General features: G+C 44.7%; 1 protein-coding gene across 2 annotated transcripts in view; it reads right to left on the bottom strand.

The window, feature by feature from the left end:
• SYT9 (synaptotagmin 9) overlaps nt 1-5,561 on the bottom strand; it is a 107,727-nt gene extending 102,166 nt beyond the window's left edge. For both annotated transcript variants that reach the window (XM_018559724.1, XM_018559725.1), the window contains exon 1: nt 5,202-5,561. In XM_018559724.1, the coding sequence (XP_018415226.1) occupies nt 5,202-5,349 (148 nt within the window). In that variant the 5' untranslated portion in view covers nt 5,350-5,561. The remainder of the gene's footprint in view (nt 1-5,201) is intronic.
• Nucleotides 5,562-15,982: the final 10,421 nt, after the last annotated feature.

Here is a 15,982-nt window from a genome sequence, read left to right as displayed (position 1 = left end):
TGTTACTTATGTGAGCCTTCTGGGTATTCAGTAACCAACTCAATTTAAAATTGGGCAAATCCCAATATTTCAGCTGTCTGAGTCTCCTGCTCTTCTGTGTTACACTTCTGAACGGGCCCCTTAATATGAATTAATTTGGATTCATACGCTATGTAGCTTAGACCGGCAGATTTGCAAAAGGATTTTTTTTCTCATTTCAAATATGCACAGATAATCCAGCAACACACGCACACAATTAGTTAATGTGCAAAACATGATGCCTGAGATGGTGAAGCAGTCTGCAAACTAACTTTGTGTCCAGCTCAGAGGACCGGTACAATGAAAAGACACCAAACTATAGAAGCTATACTCTCAAACAATTAGTGTAATGGCCCATGATGGGCCCCTTAATTACTACCGGCCTTGAAATCTCCATCTGAAAATTGACCCCGGTACTGAAAACTGTGATCATCCGAGGCTGGTCAATAAAATGAAAAAAAAATGCATCCCAATGTATCCCTATGCTATTTCTGGCCTCTGTTCCACAAGCGCAGTCCGTTCCAGACCAGACCAGAGAACAACTGCTTGTCCTATTTTGTCTGGTCTGGAATGCACTGGAACACATCAAACGGCATCAAAAACGCATGGAACGGACTGGAACGCACCTGTAAGACCATTTTAAACTAAAAAAAATCGACTCCAATCCCGGCAAAATCGCGGTAAAAGCACAGTAAAAACGTGGCAAAAACTCAATGCAATATGTTCCAGATCTGGTCCAGAAAATGGTGTGAACCCAGCCTCAGGTCTGATTCACACTATGCAAATCTCCCATTTTGGTGTCCAGGGACAATGATCAATTCCAAACTGCATGTAATCCTATCACATACTATTCCACTCGCCCAAAGGATACAATTCTAAATATTAACAATCCCTTACAAAGCCATCCACAACTCTGCCCCCGGCTATATCTCCAACCTTGTCTCAAAATATCACCCTAACTGTCCCCTCCGCTCCTCCCAAGACCTCCTGCTCTCTAGCACCCTTGTCAACTCCTCCCATGCTCCAGGACTTCTCTAGAGTCTCTCCCATGCTCTGGAACTCTTTACTCCAACCTGTCCGTCTATCTCCCACATGGACTGCCGTTAGGCGATCCCTAAAGACTCCTCTCTTCAGGGAAGTCTATCCCATCTCAACCTAACCACTGAACTATCACATTCTCAAACAAATTATCCCCACACAGCTACCTCCTCATGTATAACTGGCCCCTCCCTTTTAGATTGTAAGCCCTCAGGGGCAGTGTCCTCCTTACCATCTTGTCTTAAATTGTATTGTGATTGTAATGTCTTCCTTGTATTGTAAAGCGCTGCGCAAACTGTTGGCGCTATACAAATCCTGTATAATAATAATAATAATAATTACATGCAGACTGCCACTTACAGATGTAAGCCGCAGGTAAAAGGGATATTTGAGATTCCAATCTGTTAATTCCTGCCACAGGAAACCCAAATCTTATAGTGTGAATGTAGCATTAAAGCAAACCATCTCTTTGCCCACTCAAGCCAAAGCAACAGGTTCCCTTTATGGCCCATACACACTATAGAGCTGCACTAAGCTCACATTACCATGCAGTTAGCAGACGCTATTGCACAGCACACATAGTGAGCAGTACTACAATGCAGTACTTGATTGGCACCCCAAGGAACCTGTTGGTGGCCTTGTACTGCAGCGCAATATACAGTCCCACAATACTATGCATTGTGTAATGGTGCTGTGAAAAAAGAGTAGTGCATGCACTGTTTTTCACCACGATGCACAGTATTCCGGTACCATGCATGGTGCTGCATCTCACAGTCACTGGAAGGTGCATTGGTGTGCCATTCAAATGAATGCCAACACACCTAGTACTTGGTACCGCACTTTGTGCTGTGTAATAGTGTGCACTAAAGGCACAGTAATGTGCACATGCACTTAATGCCGATAATACCAGAAGCACATGCTCACATGCTCAGCTTCCCTTTGATACCTTTCTGCTATGTTCAGGAACCAGTTGTACAAAAAGGAAAACCCAGTACTTTGAGGTAAGAGGGAGCAATAATAGGGTACGTAGGGGTAACTTGTGGAGCCAAGAATAAAATAAGCATATTCATTCGATTTAAAGTGTATCTAAACCCAAGGCCAAAAATATTGCAGCTTACTAGTCCTTAGATGTGGGTGGCTGCATTAGTTTTCCCTTTTCAGGTTAAGTCAAATGTGAATGTGTTGAGAGCGGCCCCGTGATGCCCATCATTTACAAGAGGTTGGTAAACAGGGCTGGGTGTCATTCAAATTGGAACACTGATGACATCTAGTGGTAGAAAGGAATTATTGTGGAAGACACCACTAGAGAGGAGGTGAGTATTTCATGTTTTGGGTATATGGTCCCCCAAAATGTAATATGTCATGTATGTGTCTGTGTTTTCATGTACTTGTTTATAAATATAGCCTTGTTCATTTTTTATTTTGTCGTTTGCTGCGAAATACCTTCTGATGCTACCAGCCCCCTTTCTTTTCTGTTCTGCTTTAATCACGCCAAGCACAGAAGCAGATCCATCCTACTGTGGTCAGTTTGCACCTCTGCCTTCTATTTGGGTGCTAGAGGATGCCATGCAGGGCCGGATTAAGAGCATCATGAGCAGGGCCGGATTTACTCTCTCTGCTGCCCCAATGCCATGTTCCTCAATGCGCCCCCCTATATGCAGGCTGCATACAAGTGATCTCGGTGACATCGCCGAGATCACTTGTAGAAAACAAGCACTGTACATTTAGCCCTGCTTGCCCAAAGCAGGGCTAAACAACTACCCGCCCGGGGCCCGAAACTGCATATCCTGGGCTTCGGGAGATAGCAATTCCACACCTCTGTTGCCCCTCTACTCCCTGCTGCCCCGAGGCCGGGCCTCAGTTGGCCTTGTGGGAAATCCGGCACTGATCATGGGCCTGATGCTGTCGTTCGGATGGATGGGAAGCAGCAGAGATGGCTCTCTAATTAGACGACCTCTTGCTCTTCACTGGGGACCCGCAAGGCCCCAGCGAGCAGCCGTCTAATAAGCCTGATTAGAGAGCTGCTGGCACCTCTACCTGATTGTGTACAGCCCGGCCGGCCCAGGCATATCAAGGCAATCTTTTCAGTGGCGGGCCTAGTGCTGGCACTCTAGTAGCCCCTATGTTAATCTGGCGCTGGTGCCATGCAACAGCATTCCTATACTCAGACAGACAGACGGCTGCTGATCCCCTCCATGTAAAGTTTGAGTGACGGTGGCTGGGATCGGTGATGTCAGCAGAACCTGCCGATCATCTCAAGGAGTCTCCACCCCTTCCCCTTGGATGCTGCTCTGGATAGCGGTCATGATGGGGAAAAGGGTATTTACAATGGCTTTTTTGGTTTTAATAAAATGTCTTGGCTTTTATTAATATTTTTTTTGCAAAGAAAGGATTCACATGCTGGAGTGATGATCGGCACTCTGTGCAGCAATTTTCAGTGCCGATCCTATGAGATTTACGTGCTTCCAGGAGAAACACTGTATAAAATGAAATGATAGAGACCGTCACCTTCCAAAATTGATATGCTGGCTAGTATCTCCCATGAAGTACATTGGCTACATTTTCATAAAGATGTATCTTCAGCATCTCTTACAGTGGAATGGTGTCACCCTCTCACAGCTGTAAATCCAAGAAATCCAGGGCAATCCATACAGCATTCAGACCCAATCGTCAAAGGGTGCTATGGTGAAATCCCACAACATAAGTCCCAATCCAAGTGCGGGTGCACCATGCCAAAATGGGACACTTTATTGTCACCAACAGATAGCAATCACAGCTGGACACACCAATTGTCCATTTATTCCATCATAATGCATCTAGGGCATGTGATAATGATATTTGGCTCTGTAACACCCCCAGTTGGGGGGAATGGTAATTCTGGGTAATAAAACTCTTTGGGTGGAGCAACCCTTTAAATCAGATTTTTGATCAACCATGGCTCCAAATGCTGTAAACAGTCATCACATTTATATTCTTTGTTCAACCTCTATAAATATCATGTAAATTATTGCAACAGCAAATACTAAAGAAACATATCAATATCACAATAAGACCATTTTAAATATGGAATATTTCTATAGCACCAGAGACTCTATGAAGCTCTCAGAGGTTGCGGAACTACAAGTAGCAGCAAGACCCAAATGTAAACTATTAATGCATTTTGAATCAGGTAACTGTATTTTTTGCCACCACAGCCGCTTAATTTATAGGTTTTCTACGGGATATCGCAGTGCAAAGGTGGCTGAAGTGCAACAAGCAGAGATCCACAACAACCAATAAGCTGTACTGAATTCAGATCAGTACAAAATGTATTCTGATTGGCTGCTGCCGGGCACTGCACTTTGATTCTTGCTTTATTGAACCAACCTGTTACTGCCCAATACATGCACTAGGTTCTGTTCAGATAATTCACAATACCTGCTGTTCTCCAGCTGTTGTGGATCTACAAGTCACACACTGGGTGTGGATTCTGGAACTTGTAGTCATAGACTAGTAGAGTAAAAGCAGCGAGACATGGAAAGAATCTAATTTCCATAATGCACTGATTCTACCATATTGTTTGTAGCTGTCTTGTCTCTTTAATGGCTACATGACTATAGGTATCTCAAGTGGGTAGCTACAAGTAGGTAGGCTCCCTTCAAAAATCTTAAAGGATAAGCCTTTAGTTGTAGCAGCAGAATAACAGTAATTAAGGCAGGTTTTTAAATCTATATAATAAGGAAATGTGCAAAAGCCCATAGCAGCCAATTTCTTCCCCACAGCCAACTGACTGGTTGTTAGGAATGACTATACCTTTAACATCACTGCTAATTAATAAATCTGAGCACACATGTTATAATCCTTTAGAATGTATTGCAAGGGTTGGCCTGATTAGATATACATTGAATTGTCTATTTGGTCAGGTCACTGCACTATTTTCATGTTGGTATATGTAAAGGACAGAGATTGACTTTCCAGATGTGGTGGAACTATAAGTACCATCAATTCAGAACAGACAGATCCTGCAGGATATGCTCTATAATAGCAACAGTCTGCCTAATCTAGGTCTCTCATACACAGACTATATCATTAGCTAAAGAGGAATAAAACACAGACAGTTAATTTCAAGGCATGCTAGAAGATGAATTATACTTTTCTGGCTATACCTGTTTCAGTGTAGCGAGGTCGGCTCCGTTCTCTCTGGTAGTAGATGAAATCCAGGCAGTTTTCGTTCTCCACAATGCCACTATAGCACAGGTCCGCCACCAGTGTGAGCGCTTTCATACAGATCTCCTGCTCCCTGTCTCCAGGCATTTCCTACCACCATCCTTGTGAAGCCGGGAGCTTGGGTTGCTCTGCTGGACCTCTCTCCACCCCTCCCCACCCAGGATGGCAGAGAGGGCAAGTTTCAGCTTTTGATGTGGCTGCGTAGAGAGGGGCTGAGTACAGGTCACTGTCACTGAACACAGTGCACACCCACTGTATTCCCAGGAGCTGACACCTAGGTGAACTCCTAGCAGCTTGCTACAGGCGGATGGCAGCTGACTAAACTCTTTATAGATAACACCTTTCAAGAACTACTCCCTGCCGAAATAAACAGTTGACTAAAAAAAGTAGCAGCACAAGTGGGTCTACAGCAAACTCTTCTACTTGGTCAAGATGTCCTTCACCAAAACACCTTGAGTGTTAACATCCTAAATCCCCTGTAACATAGTCAAATGAGCTCCTCACACTCGAAGACACAAACGTCAAACTTGAAGACCCACAAGTCAAACTTGAAAGTCAAGACTAAAACAATCAACCCAACTCTCTAAAGCTGATGGTTGAACTCACTTCTCATTTGGCTAGAGCATTCAACTGACCACCAGTCCTATCTGAACTCTTTAGACGTCATGTCCAACTTGTACCCTTTGGCCTACCAAGAGCTACACAGCCAACTGGACAAAGGGCAGCTCACACCCAGAAGAATCAGTCTGTTTTTCTATGAATATGAGCTGCTATCTCAGAGCTCACCTTCCTCACTTTGCAGAAGGGACCAGCTCCACCTCTCAGGCTGCCAAGATGAAGACTAAGAAAGTACCGTTCGCTTTGCTCATCCCCTCCCTCTCTCCCTCTCTGTAGCAGATTTACAGAAAATCCTTTAATGTGAGTTCATAAGCTACATACAACAAACAAGGGAGAGGAGTCCAGAAGCTGATACACTCTTACATGCAAACTGGAATAAAATCAAGTCTCCCTAGACTTCTAGGCTGCTCCTTATGGTCTCCTCTCCATGTTTTGCATTGCTTGTAGCTGGAGGTTTGGTGTAGAGGGAATGAACAGCCTTCAGCATTGCCATTCTCCGACTCCCTGCTCTCTCTGTGTGATAGAAGCTAGTTTTCAGGATGTGTTTCTGATGCTGAGCTCTTACAAAGACTGATGTGGATGGGAGGAGGGGTGTGGAGCAAGCTATATACGAGCTGCCTGCCTCTACAATGCTCCCGCTATTCAGTACCAGTTTTGCATTTGCTCTTAGGGAAGAACTCTGCTAACCAGGAAATGTAATATAAAACAAACCCAATTAACAGAGCTTTCACGCAAGGACAAGGATCTTTATTTTCAGCAATGTAAGTGCAATGCCAAATCCCATTGAAAATAACTGAAAAAAAATATTCTTATCCTAATGTGTTAGCTTTGTGAAATGTGCTTAATGTTAAAGCAGAAAAAGAACCCTTAATGAAATAAAATGTTTCCACTTCTATGGCATTCCGAAGCCTCAAAACACAGGTGGAAGTATCAGAAGAAAATAGAATTACTGGCCAGTTTTCTATCTTAGCATGTCATTGTCTGTGGGGAGGGGAGGTGGCACAGGCACAGTACAACTAATTCTCAATATTAAAAATCCTTTGGGGTGTGTGTGGTTTAAAGAAGTCAAACACATCATTAAATAGTAAATAGAAACTAATGCCCATTTTGCCATAATTAATGTTTTTTCTCCTTTTTTGACAATATGGTCCCGTGTTAACGTTCTGAATTCATGGCGAGCGAACCCCCCCTCCATTATTGCCAATACTATGTACACTGCAGTGCCTTTTTACATGCTGTCAAAGAGGTAACTGTCATAGGTAGCAGCTCCCATACTGCTAGCGGGTTGAAAGAGAGACAACTCCAAACAGTGGGAGCAACAAAATTGAGGACAAAAAGTCCCAAACGAGATCCGACCGAGTGTAGTATCTTATAGTACAAAGCTATACATACATTTTAAATAAATGTAGAAGAAATAGTGTGATACTCAGATAGGTTGCGAGAAATCCCCTTGAGTATATCGGGCAACCTAACCTGCAAAAAGGCGTGCAGGAACATTTATTTCCTTGCGCAGTGTGGTCACTCGCAATACTCCTCGGGGTGGAGTTCAGACTGATCCAAAGCTCGGCAGCTAGAGGGACCCAATGTGTACTGGAGAGATAAGACAAGAACGGCCCAAAAAAACATGCAAGACAGCAGAGGCACCCAGGTGGAAGAGATGAAATGAAAATACAGACAGTCCCTGGGTTACGAACAAGATAGGGACTGTAGGTTTGTTGTTCAGTTGAATTTGTATGTAAGTTGGAACAGGTACATTTTTTTAAAGTGTATCTCCAGTCCCAAAATGTTTTCTTGTTTTGGATAACATAGGGAGGGGTTAACCCCCCTGTAACATTTTGCTGTCCTCACCCCACACCATACTAACCAAAACTAAAATTTTTTAATTTGCATGGAGTTCTATTTTTAATGCAACTTGGACAGATGTTTGTACAACTTCCTGTAATGTACCATCATACCAGACCTGGAAGAAGAGGCAGGCTCACCTCGTCTGCATGTCTAACAACTTACTGTAATGTACAGGAGGTACAGTACTACGAACCAGACCCACTCCTTGTCTGCACGTCTAACATCTTCCTGTAATGTACAGAAGGTACAGTACTACGAACCAGACCCACTCCTCGTCTACACGTCTAAACAACTACCTGTTGTGTACAGGAGGTACAGTACTACGAACCAGACCCACTCCTCGTCTGCACGTCTAAACAACTTCCTGTAATGTGTAGGAGGTACAGTACTACGAACCAGACCCACTCCTCGTCTGCACATCTAACAACTTCCTGTACTGTACAGGAGGTACAGTACTACGAACCAGACCCACTCCTCGTCTGCACGTCTAAACAACTTCCTGTAATGTGTAGGAGGTACAGTACCCGGAACCAGACCCGCTCCTCGTCTGCATGTCTAACATCATCCTGTAATGTACAGAAGGTACAGTACTAAGGACCAGACCCACTCCTCGTCTGCGCGTCTAAGAACTCCCTGTAATGTACAGCGGGTACAGAACTACAAACCAGACCCACTCCTCATCTGCACATCTAACAACTTCCTGTAATATACAGGAGGTACAGTACTATGAACGTCGGCACGAGCACGATAGCATTACAACTAGTGGAACACCCTGGGACCACCTTTTGTAAGTACATACCTCGGATGTTTGTAACTCGGGACTGCCTGTACTGCTATTGGGGCTGGGGAGGCATGTGTCCCAGGTGCTACTTTAGGAGGGGGGCCACTGGGTGTGTGGATGAAGAACTTATCCCTTGGCGGTGAGAGCAACTCTGAGCCTTTGCCCCGGGGTGACAGAATGTCTAGATTCCCTACTGCATACTGCAATATGAGGGATGTTGGATTTAGGGTGTATTCACACCTACGCAACAGCGTTTTCGCTCGTTTCTTCTCGCATTTTTGCTGCACATTTTTTTGCATGATTTTTGTAAACGTTTAACATGCGCACATTGAGTTGCATGTTTTTGTGAGCAGATTGTGACAAAATGATGTAAATGGGCAGACTTTCATTGAAGTCTGTGGGGCCAAGAAGAGCTAAATCTGCCAAAAAGAAGCTCATGTACTTTTTTTCCAGTGAAAGGAATTTTGCTACAAGCAACAAAACGCTCACATGTGAACATGGCCATAGAAATGAATGGGATTTTGTTTAGAGCGTTTTATTTAGGACAGAAAAAGCGCTACAAAATTCTAGGTGTCAATGAGGGCTTAGGGTGGAAAAACAGTGGGGGTCTTCAGCTGCTAGCCATACACTCAATTGTTTGAACGAGAAATAATTGCTGCATTTCCACATACACACTAAACAGCATGGATGAGGGAATGTTTCCTGATGGTTATTGTTAGGGATGCACCGGTACCGTTTTTTTGGTATCGAGTACCGATATTTTGCTTTTCGGTACTCGTCGATACCGAATACGATATCGGTGCTTCCGCTGGCATGGAGCCAGCTTCCCAGGCAATCCAATTGCCAGAGAAGCTGGCTCCATGTAGTCTGGCTGGCTTGATTCTGTTTGGCTGGAAAACCGGCTTTCCAGCAAATCAGCATCGAGCCAGCTGTTCGGCCGGGGCAATGCTGATTGGCCGGGAAGCCGACTTCCGGGCCAATCAGAATGGAGCTGGCTTCCAGGCCAAGCTGGGAGGCGGGTCATTACTGTATTGCAAGTTTAATGCTGGGCACACACCTTTACAACCATCGCAAGACTTTCGTCTTGCGATGGTTGTAAGGTAATTAAAAAAACATACAATCTGCCTATCTTGGACAGGCAGATCGTACTTGCGATGATCGCAAGCTGCGCCCCCCTGAGGGGCGGGCTTCCGATGACCGCAATGCCGAACGGGCAGTGTGCGCTTGCCCACACCGGCCTGTCCGGCTTTTATCTTACGAGCATACTACACACCCGCCGAACATCGTACGATGCTTGGCGGGTTTTCGAACATGTTCCTAAGATAAAAGTTGTGCGACCTTACAGTTGTAGAGGTTGCACGGCTTCCACACACCTTACGATAATCGCACGATTGCGGGATTTCCCGCAATTATCGTACGATTATCGCAAGGTGTGTGGGCACCTTTAGGCTACATTTAAAGGTGGGGGTTTCCTGCGGCAAGAACCTAAAGATTCTTGCAGCAAGAGTCCCAGGTGAGTCTATACAGATGCTGTTCATGAGATGTGCCTGTTCATGTGAAGGAAAGGATGACAACAGCCACATCTGTCCATGGCTCTCCACATATAATCATACATGGAACGATTACCTGTAGTTCAGGATAGATGATTGTCCCTGGATGCAATCTGTCTGCACCCAGGGACAAATCATCTATCCTGAACCCACAGGTAATTGCACCACATACAATTACACATGTATTGCTGCTGAAAGATGCGTCCGCTGTCACCCTGTCATTAACTTGAATGGGCACAGAGGCCGCATTTGCACGGGCCCACCAGGGATTCATGCACGTTCTTGCCACAGGAATCCCCAGATGCAGAGTGTGAATGTAGCATTATTCTGGGCTTATGTTGTATAGCTGTACCATTAAAGAAGAACTCCAGGCAGATCAGATCTTAAGCCTTGCATTGGGGCTACCACCGCACTGCAAGGGTTAAGCGCTTATTTAGTCTACGGAGCTAAAATAACAAAGATATACTCACCCAAACCACGATCCAGGCTGGCTCCTACACCACTCCCTACAACCTGTCTCTTCCTCTGCTCCAGTGATGGCATGTCTCTTGGACTCCGTACGTTCTGTATACTGTATAGAACATGATGCCTCACTGGACCTTAGACTGCTGGAGCGGAGGGGGAGCGAGGCTGAAGGGACCAGTCTAAGAACAAGCTGGGATTGTGGGTCGGGTGAGTATAACTTTGTTATCTGTGCTCCCTAGACAAAATGAGCAGCTAACCCTTGCAGTGCATCTGTAGCCCCAGCAAGAGATTTGATTTGCCCAGAGTTCTGCTTTAAAGAGGATGCAGCTAGCACCAAGATATAATTATCCATACAGTTTACAGTTAGGGATCACGCTTTGAAGAGTTGTCTTGTATGCTTGTAGGCAGTTAGCTTCACATGTATTCAGAAATGCACGCAACAAATGCCTTTTTAAAAGCTGAAGTCTGCAAGTAATATACATATTTCTGTGGCTCGCCCTCCAGGTTGGAAGGGTTGGATGTTTGTTTTGTGTAGAGGATAAGCAATAGTCAGAAATATTTACCTTACTCTTCCCCACTGGAACAGGATAACCGGTACTCTTTGATGATCGTGCGAACGCACCCTCGCTGGCATCATCATGTACAGCACAAGAGGTCCAGTAGTTCTGCATTGCATGTGAGGACATCATGGACCAGTCCACATCCCTAAAGTGGAGGAGAGTGCCACCTGTTGGGGGAGTGAGGAATAGAGTAACCTGTTTCTTACCCCCAGGACTAAACAAGCATTTAACCCTTACAACCCAAAGGGGGGAGCCACAAATACCTCTAAATTAGTTGCTGGTTGCAGCTAAGCTTTAAAGTGACATTAAACTCAGGAGTTAAATCTTAAAAATACATTCAAGTACCTGATCTATTAACAAAAATGTATCTTATTTGTATATCACTTGGCTCAGTGGCGTCACAAGGAGGGTGCGGCTCGCACCCGCGTGACACCATTGCAGGGGGTGCCACCAAAATGGCTGGCAGTCATTTTGGTGTCACCCCCTCTAAAAAATCGGGCACTCGGTCATGGACCGAGAGCCCGACAGTTGCAGGAGAGAGGAGGGGACCCGGCGGGAGAACGTCCCCTCCTCTCTCTGCCGGCGTCAATCACCAAGATGGCCGCTGGCAGGCATCAATCAGATGGTCGCACATGCGCAATGAAGTCATCACACACACACGCGAGGTAACGTCACGTGCGATGACGACATGGTGGGGTGTCACCCGGTCTAGAGACCGGGTGAAACCCGGCTTCGGGACGCCCCTGACCTGGCTGTAGATTCTCAAATCATCTCTGAATTGGAGCTGACACTGTCCTTCCTTCTAGAGGGTGGCTACTTTTGTTCCCCATGGTCCCTGTGTGTGTTGTAACCTAGCCATCGCTCCAAGCTCGCTCCTGTGATGGGCTACAATATCATGTTTTGTTTACTGATTTATATTGAGATTGTAGTAGTCCATCACAGGAGTGAGCTTGGAGCGGTGACTACTTTACAACACACACAGGGACCATAGGAAACAAGGGTAGCACCCTCCAGAAGGAAGGACAGTGTCAGCACCAATTCAGAGATGATTTGAGGATCTACAGCCGAGTGATACACAAATAAGCTACATTATTGTTAATAGTTCAGGTAGCTGAATGCATTTTTAAGATTTAACTCCTGAGTTTGGTGTCACTTTAACCTAATAGTTTAAACAGTTTATTGAGGTATTATTGTGCTGACTAGCTGGGTAGTGTGCTGGGGAAGTATTGCGTCGTTAAGTGTATAGCCTTTCTTATGTGCACCTCTGCTGTGTTATAAATTGATCTGAGCAACTGCCATATTGCGCTGCGATGTAAGGTGTCACCAGTGTTGCAATGTCATTATAAGTGTTTCATTTATTTTTCTGGAGTGAAAGCTTCCGCTTGCACAGTTGTACCGGCTCCTCTCATGCACTGAAATTGCTTATTCTGATTTCACTGCACACTGAGATTCTCATTATGTGCATTAGAAATGGCAACAAGTCATATGAAGCCCACCTCCTTTCTTGGCTGGAGGACATCCAGCATCATCTAGCATTTTACTTACTAGTCTGACTGTCCCTGGCCCGCCCCTTTCATTCATTGGATTTCAGCTCTTTCAATCATGGAGGATCAGCATCACATGTGGGCATTAACTGGGGCAGTACTGAGGCAGGGTGCTGGGATGGTTTCAGGAAGCTATGCAGCACCCTGGCAGCTCCTCGCAACAGCCATGATCTGAGCCAGTGAAGATGTCACTGGGTCTAAAATAAGGTATTTAATGAAAATGTTATGGTTATATTTAAAAAAAAAAATGTTGGCTTGACTGCTGATGGAGATGAAGAAAAGTATGGAGGACCCAGAATTACATTACAATGGTTATCTTCTATTTCTATTCCATATGTGTGGAAATATGTTTCCTAAAAAAAAAAAAATGTTGTACCTGCTTAAAGTATGTCCCCTGAAGCTGGCCTTAAAAATACTTAAAGTCCATTTAAAATGACATAACTACATCTAAGACTACCATGTCTCAACAGGTGACAACACTGCTGTGTGATATCACTTCAGAATGATAAGCGTTGTCACCCTGTTAAAAGAAGTGGAAAAATAAGGGTTCTGCTGACAGGATCAACAACTATGTTACAGAGGGTCTAAAAAAAACAAAAAACTGCTGTGCTAAAAATAAATGTTATTTCTGATTTTGGTCATAGTTACACATAGTTACACTTTTTGCAAAAAAAGAGTGTAAGTGTCTATTGAAGTATATCTAAAGCCTCTAAAGCCAAACACTTTTTTTGTACGTTCAAGATTGAGTAAAGGGTTAAAATCCCTATCATTTATTTGTCATGCGTGCTATTGGGGAGATTCTGTGACACAAAGAAAGTGAATGCTCATTTCTGCAGTGAGTTGAAATCTCCTCTTGGACAACTGTCACAAGAACAAGTGTCCCTATTGGAATATTGCCCCTTACCGCTTCAAGAACCCAACATTTTGGATTTTTTTTCTTTCAGTCCCAGTGACAAAAGGTTACTAGGAATAGAATAATTAGAGAAAAAGCATGAAAGACCTTACAGAGGGAGCATGGTGTCTATTGATCAACAGGCTTCTTCATCTAGGTGTACACAAAGGAGCTGCCACTAATAATCAATCCACCTAGGGTCACCTAGTTTGAGAAGACGCCGGCACTCCAAGATTGCTGAAGAAAATGTATTTTTTGATGCATGTGTGTCATATCACATAAAAGCAATGTTTCAGGGCCGAGCACGGTCCCCTTCATCAGGGATGTGCTCACATGGTTTTGTCTGATGAAGGGGACCCTGCAGGGCCCTGAAACGTTGCTTTTATGTGATATGACACACATGCATCAAAAAGACAAATTCTTCAGTAATCTTGGAGTGCCGGTGTCTTCTCAAACACAGTGTTGCACCTGCTAATATTTATGGACCATATGGTAAGGAGTAGACATGTAACCTGCGGAAAAAATTTGGTTCGGATATTTCGTTGCAGAATTTGGACTCGAAATTCAATTCGGTTCAGGTTTTGGATTCGGACGAAGTTTACGAATATTCGTTGCGAGTAAAACAGAAAACCATATACAGATGTTAATACTAAAGCTGAATCTCCTAGACCCCAATGGCAATCGGGATCCGAATGTCAGAATTGCATTCGGGAGGGAGCATGGAGGCGGCTTCCCAGCCCATCAGGAAGTTGGGCAGTGTGTAATGACTTGCCGCCTAGCTTCCTGACTGGTCAGGAAGCTGGCTAATCAGGAAGTTGGATGGCGAGTCATTACCCGCCCCGCGGCTTCCTGATTGGCCAGAAAGCCAGCTTCATTCTCCCTCGTCACCTGGTGACGAGGAAGCATGGAGCTGGCTTCCAGGCCAATGGGGAAGCCAGGCGCCGTGTAATGACTCGCTGCCCGGCTTCCTGATTGGCCAGAAAGCTAGAAAGCTGGCTCCATGCTCCATGGGGACAGCTTCCCTGCTGATCTGGAAGCCAGGTGGCGAGTCTTTGCACGCCGCCCAGCTAATCAGGAAGCCAGGGGGCGAGTCATTACACGCCACCTGGATACCTTAAAGGAGAACTATGAGGTGAGTGATGTTCACTCAACCTCATAGCTCGAGCCAACGTGTGACAATGAAACTGTCACACGTCGGCTCTATAGTTCGGGAAGTGAGCGAATGCATACCGTCGCTCGCTCGCTTCTCGATCATGTCCCTGCAGAGAGCTGTAGCTCGCGATATACTGAGCTTTGGGTCACGGGAGGATGCTAGTTTATGTCCTCCCGTGACCCTTAGGAGAACTATGGGGAAAAACACTTACCCCATAGTTCTCCTTTAATGGGACTTCCGGTAACGGTATTCGGCATCGGCGAGTATCGGGAGAAAAACTATCGGTACCCGCACTCGATACTGAAAAACCGGTATCGGTGCATTCCTACTTACGGGTGAAGTACAAGTTCCCTTTAGGCCTTCTTGTGCTTTTGTCTAGTCGGTCAGTAAAGAAAATCGCACAAATAGACAGTGGAAGGACCCGTCCTATATAAACAAAATGAATATTTTCCAGTAGACATTAAATTCTATTTAGATGAAATATGTAACATTACTTCTCCATGTGGATTCAGCCCTCCTGCTCATCACAACATCGAAGCACAATATAGAAACCTTTAGAGATTGGTTTATATGAGAAGCCAAGACGGGGTGACAGTAAGGCTTAGGTTTCTAAGAATCTTCTGCATAAGCAATGTTGACAATCACATTTTTCTATTTATGAAGGTAAATGAAAAACATGGGATTTTAGCAGTCTTGTCACACACAATGATATCCTCTGGGCAAAAGCTAATAGAGCACATTAGGAGCTGTCCACAAAATGCGGTGCTGAAGTCTATTCTAGCCAAAGTCAATTGTTTCCTGTATCTATTGGATGTTACAAGGCACTGCATAATGTTGCCATATTATAACATGCTATTGTTTCCTGTTATTGCTGTCTTTCTTACAATTGCAACAGTGGTTTTTAAAACAGGAAAAGTGGAAACAATTGCCAAGGAAATCAATCTACTTGTCTTACTTAAAGCAGTACTAAAGCCTAGCTCTCTCTTTTACATATTTAGCTTACAGTTGACAAAGGTAGCCCTAATCAGTTAAACAATTGTCTCCTGTGATAGTATTTTTACATGTCCTTTTACCTTTTTCAAGCCACATACCTCACCTCTTCACCTTGCAGGTCTTCACCTTTCCCAAGGGGGCGTGGGGGGGGGGGGTGGCATGCTCCTGGTCTAAGTCAGACTTTCGTAACCAGGTTGCTGTGGCACCCTGGGGTGACTTCAAATTTCTGCACAGTGTTCTACCTTTCCATGTAGCACACGCACTTCTGATGTAAAGGGGGGCTTATGATGTGAAGGGTGGACTCTTATGTGAAAGAAGG

Source organism: Nanorana parkeri, unplaced genomic scaffold (genome assembly GCF_000935625.1).
Source record: "Nanorana parkeri isolate BGI_ZX_2015 unplaced genomic scaffold, ASM93562v1 scaffold414, whole genome shotgun sequence".
NCBI lineage: Eukaryota > Metazoa > Chordata > Amphibia > Anura > Dicroglossidae > Nanorana > Nanorana parkeri.
The sequence above is the reverse complement of the archived record's forward strand: the minus strand, read 5'-3'. Positions and strand labels throughout refer to the sequence as shown.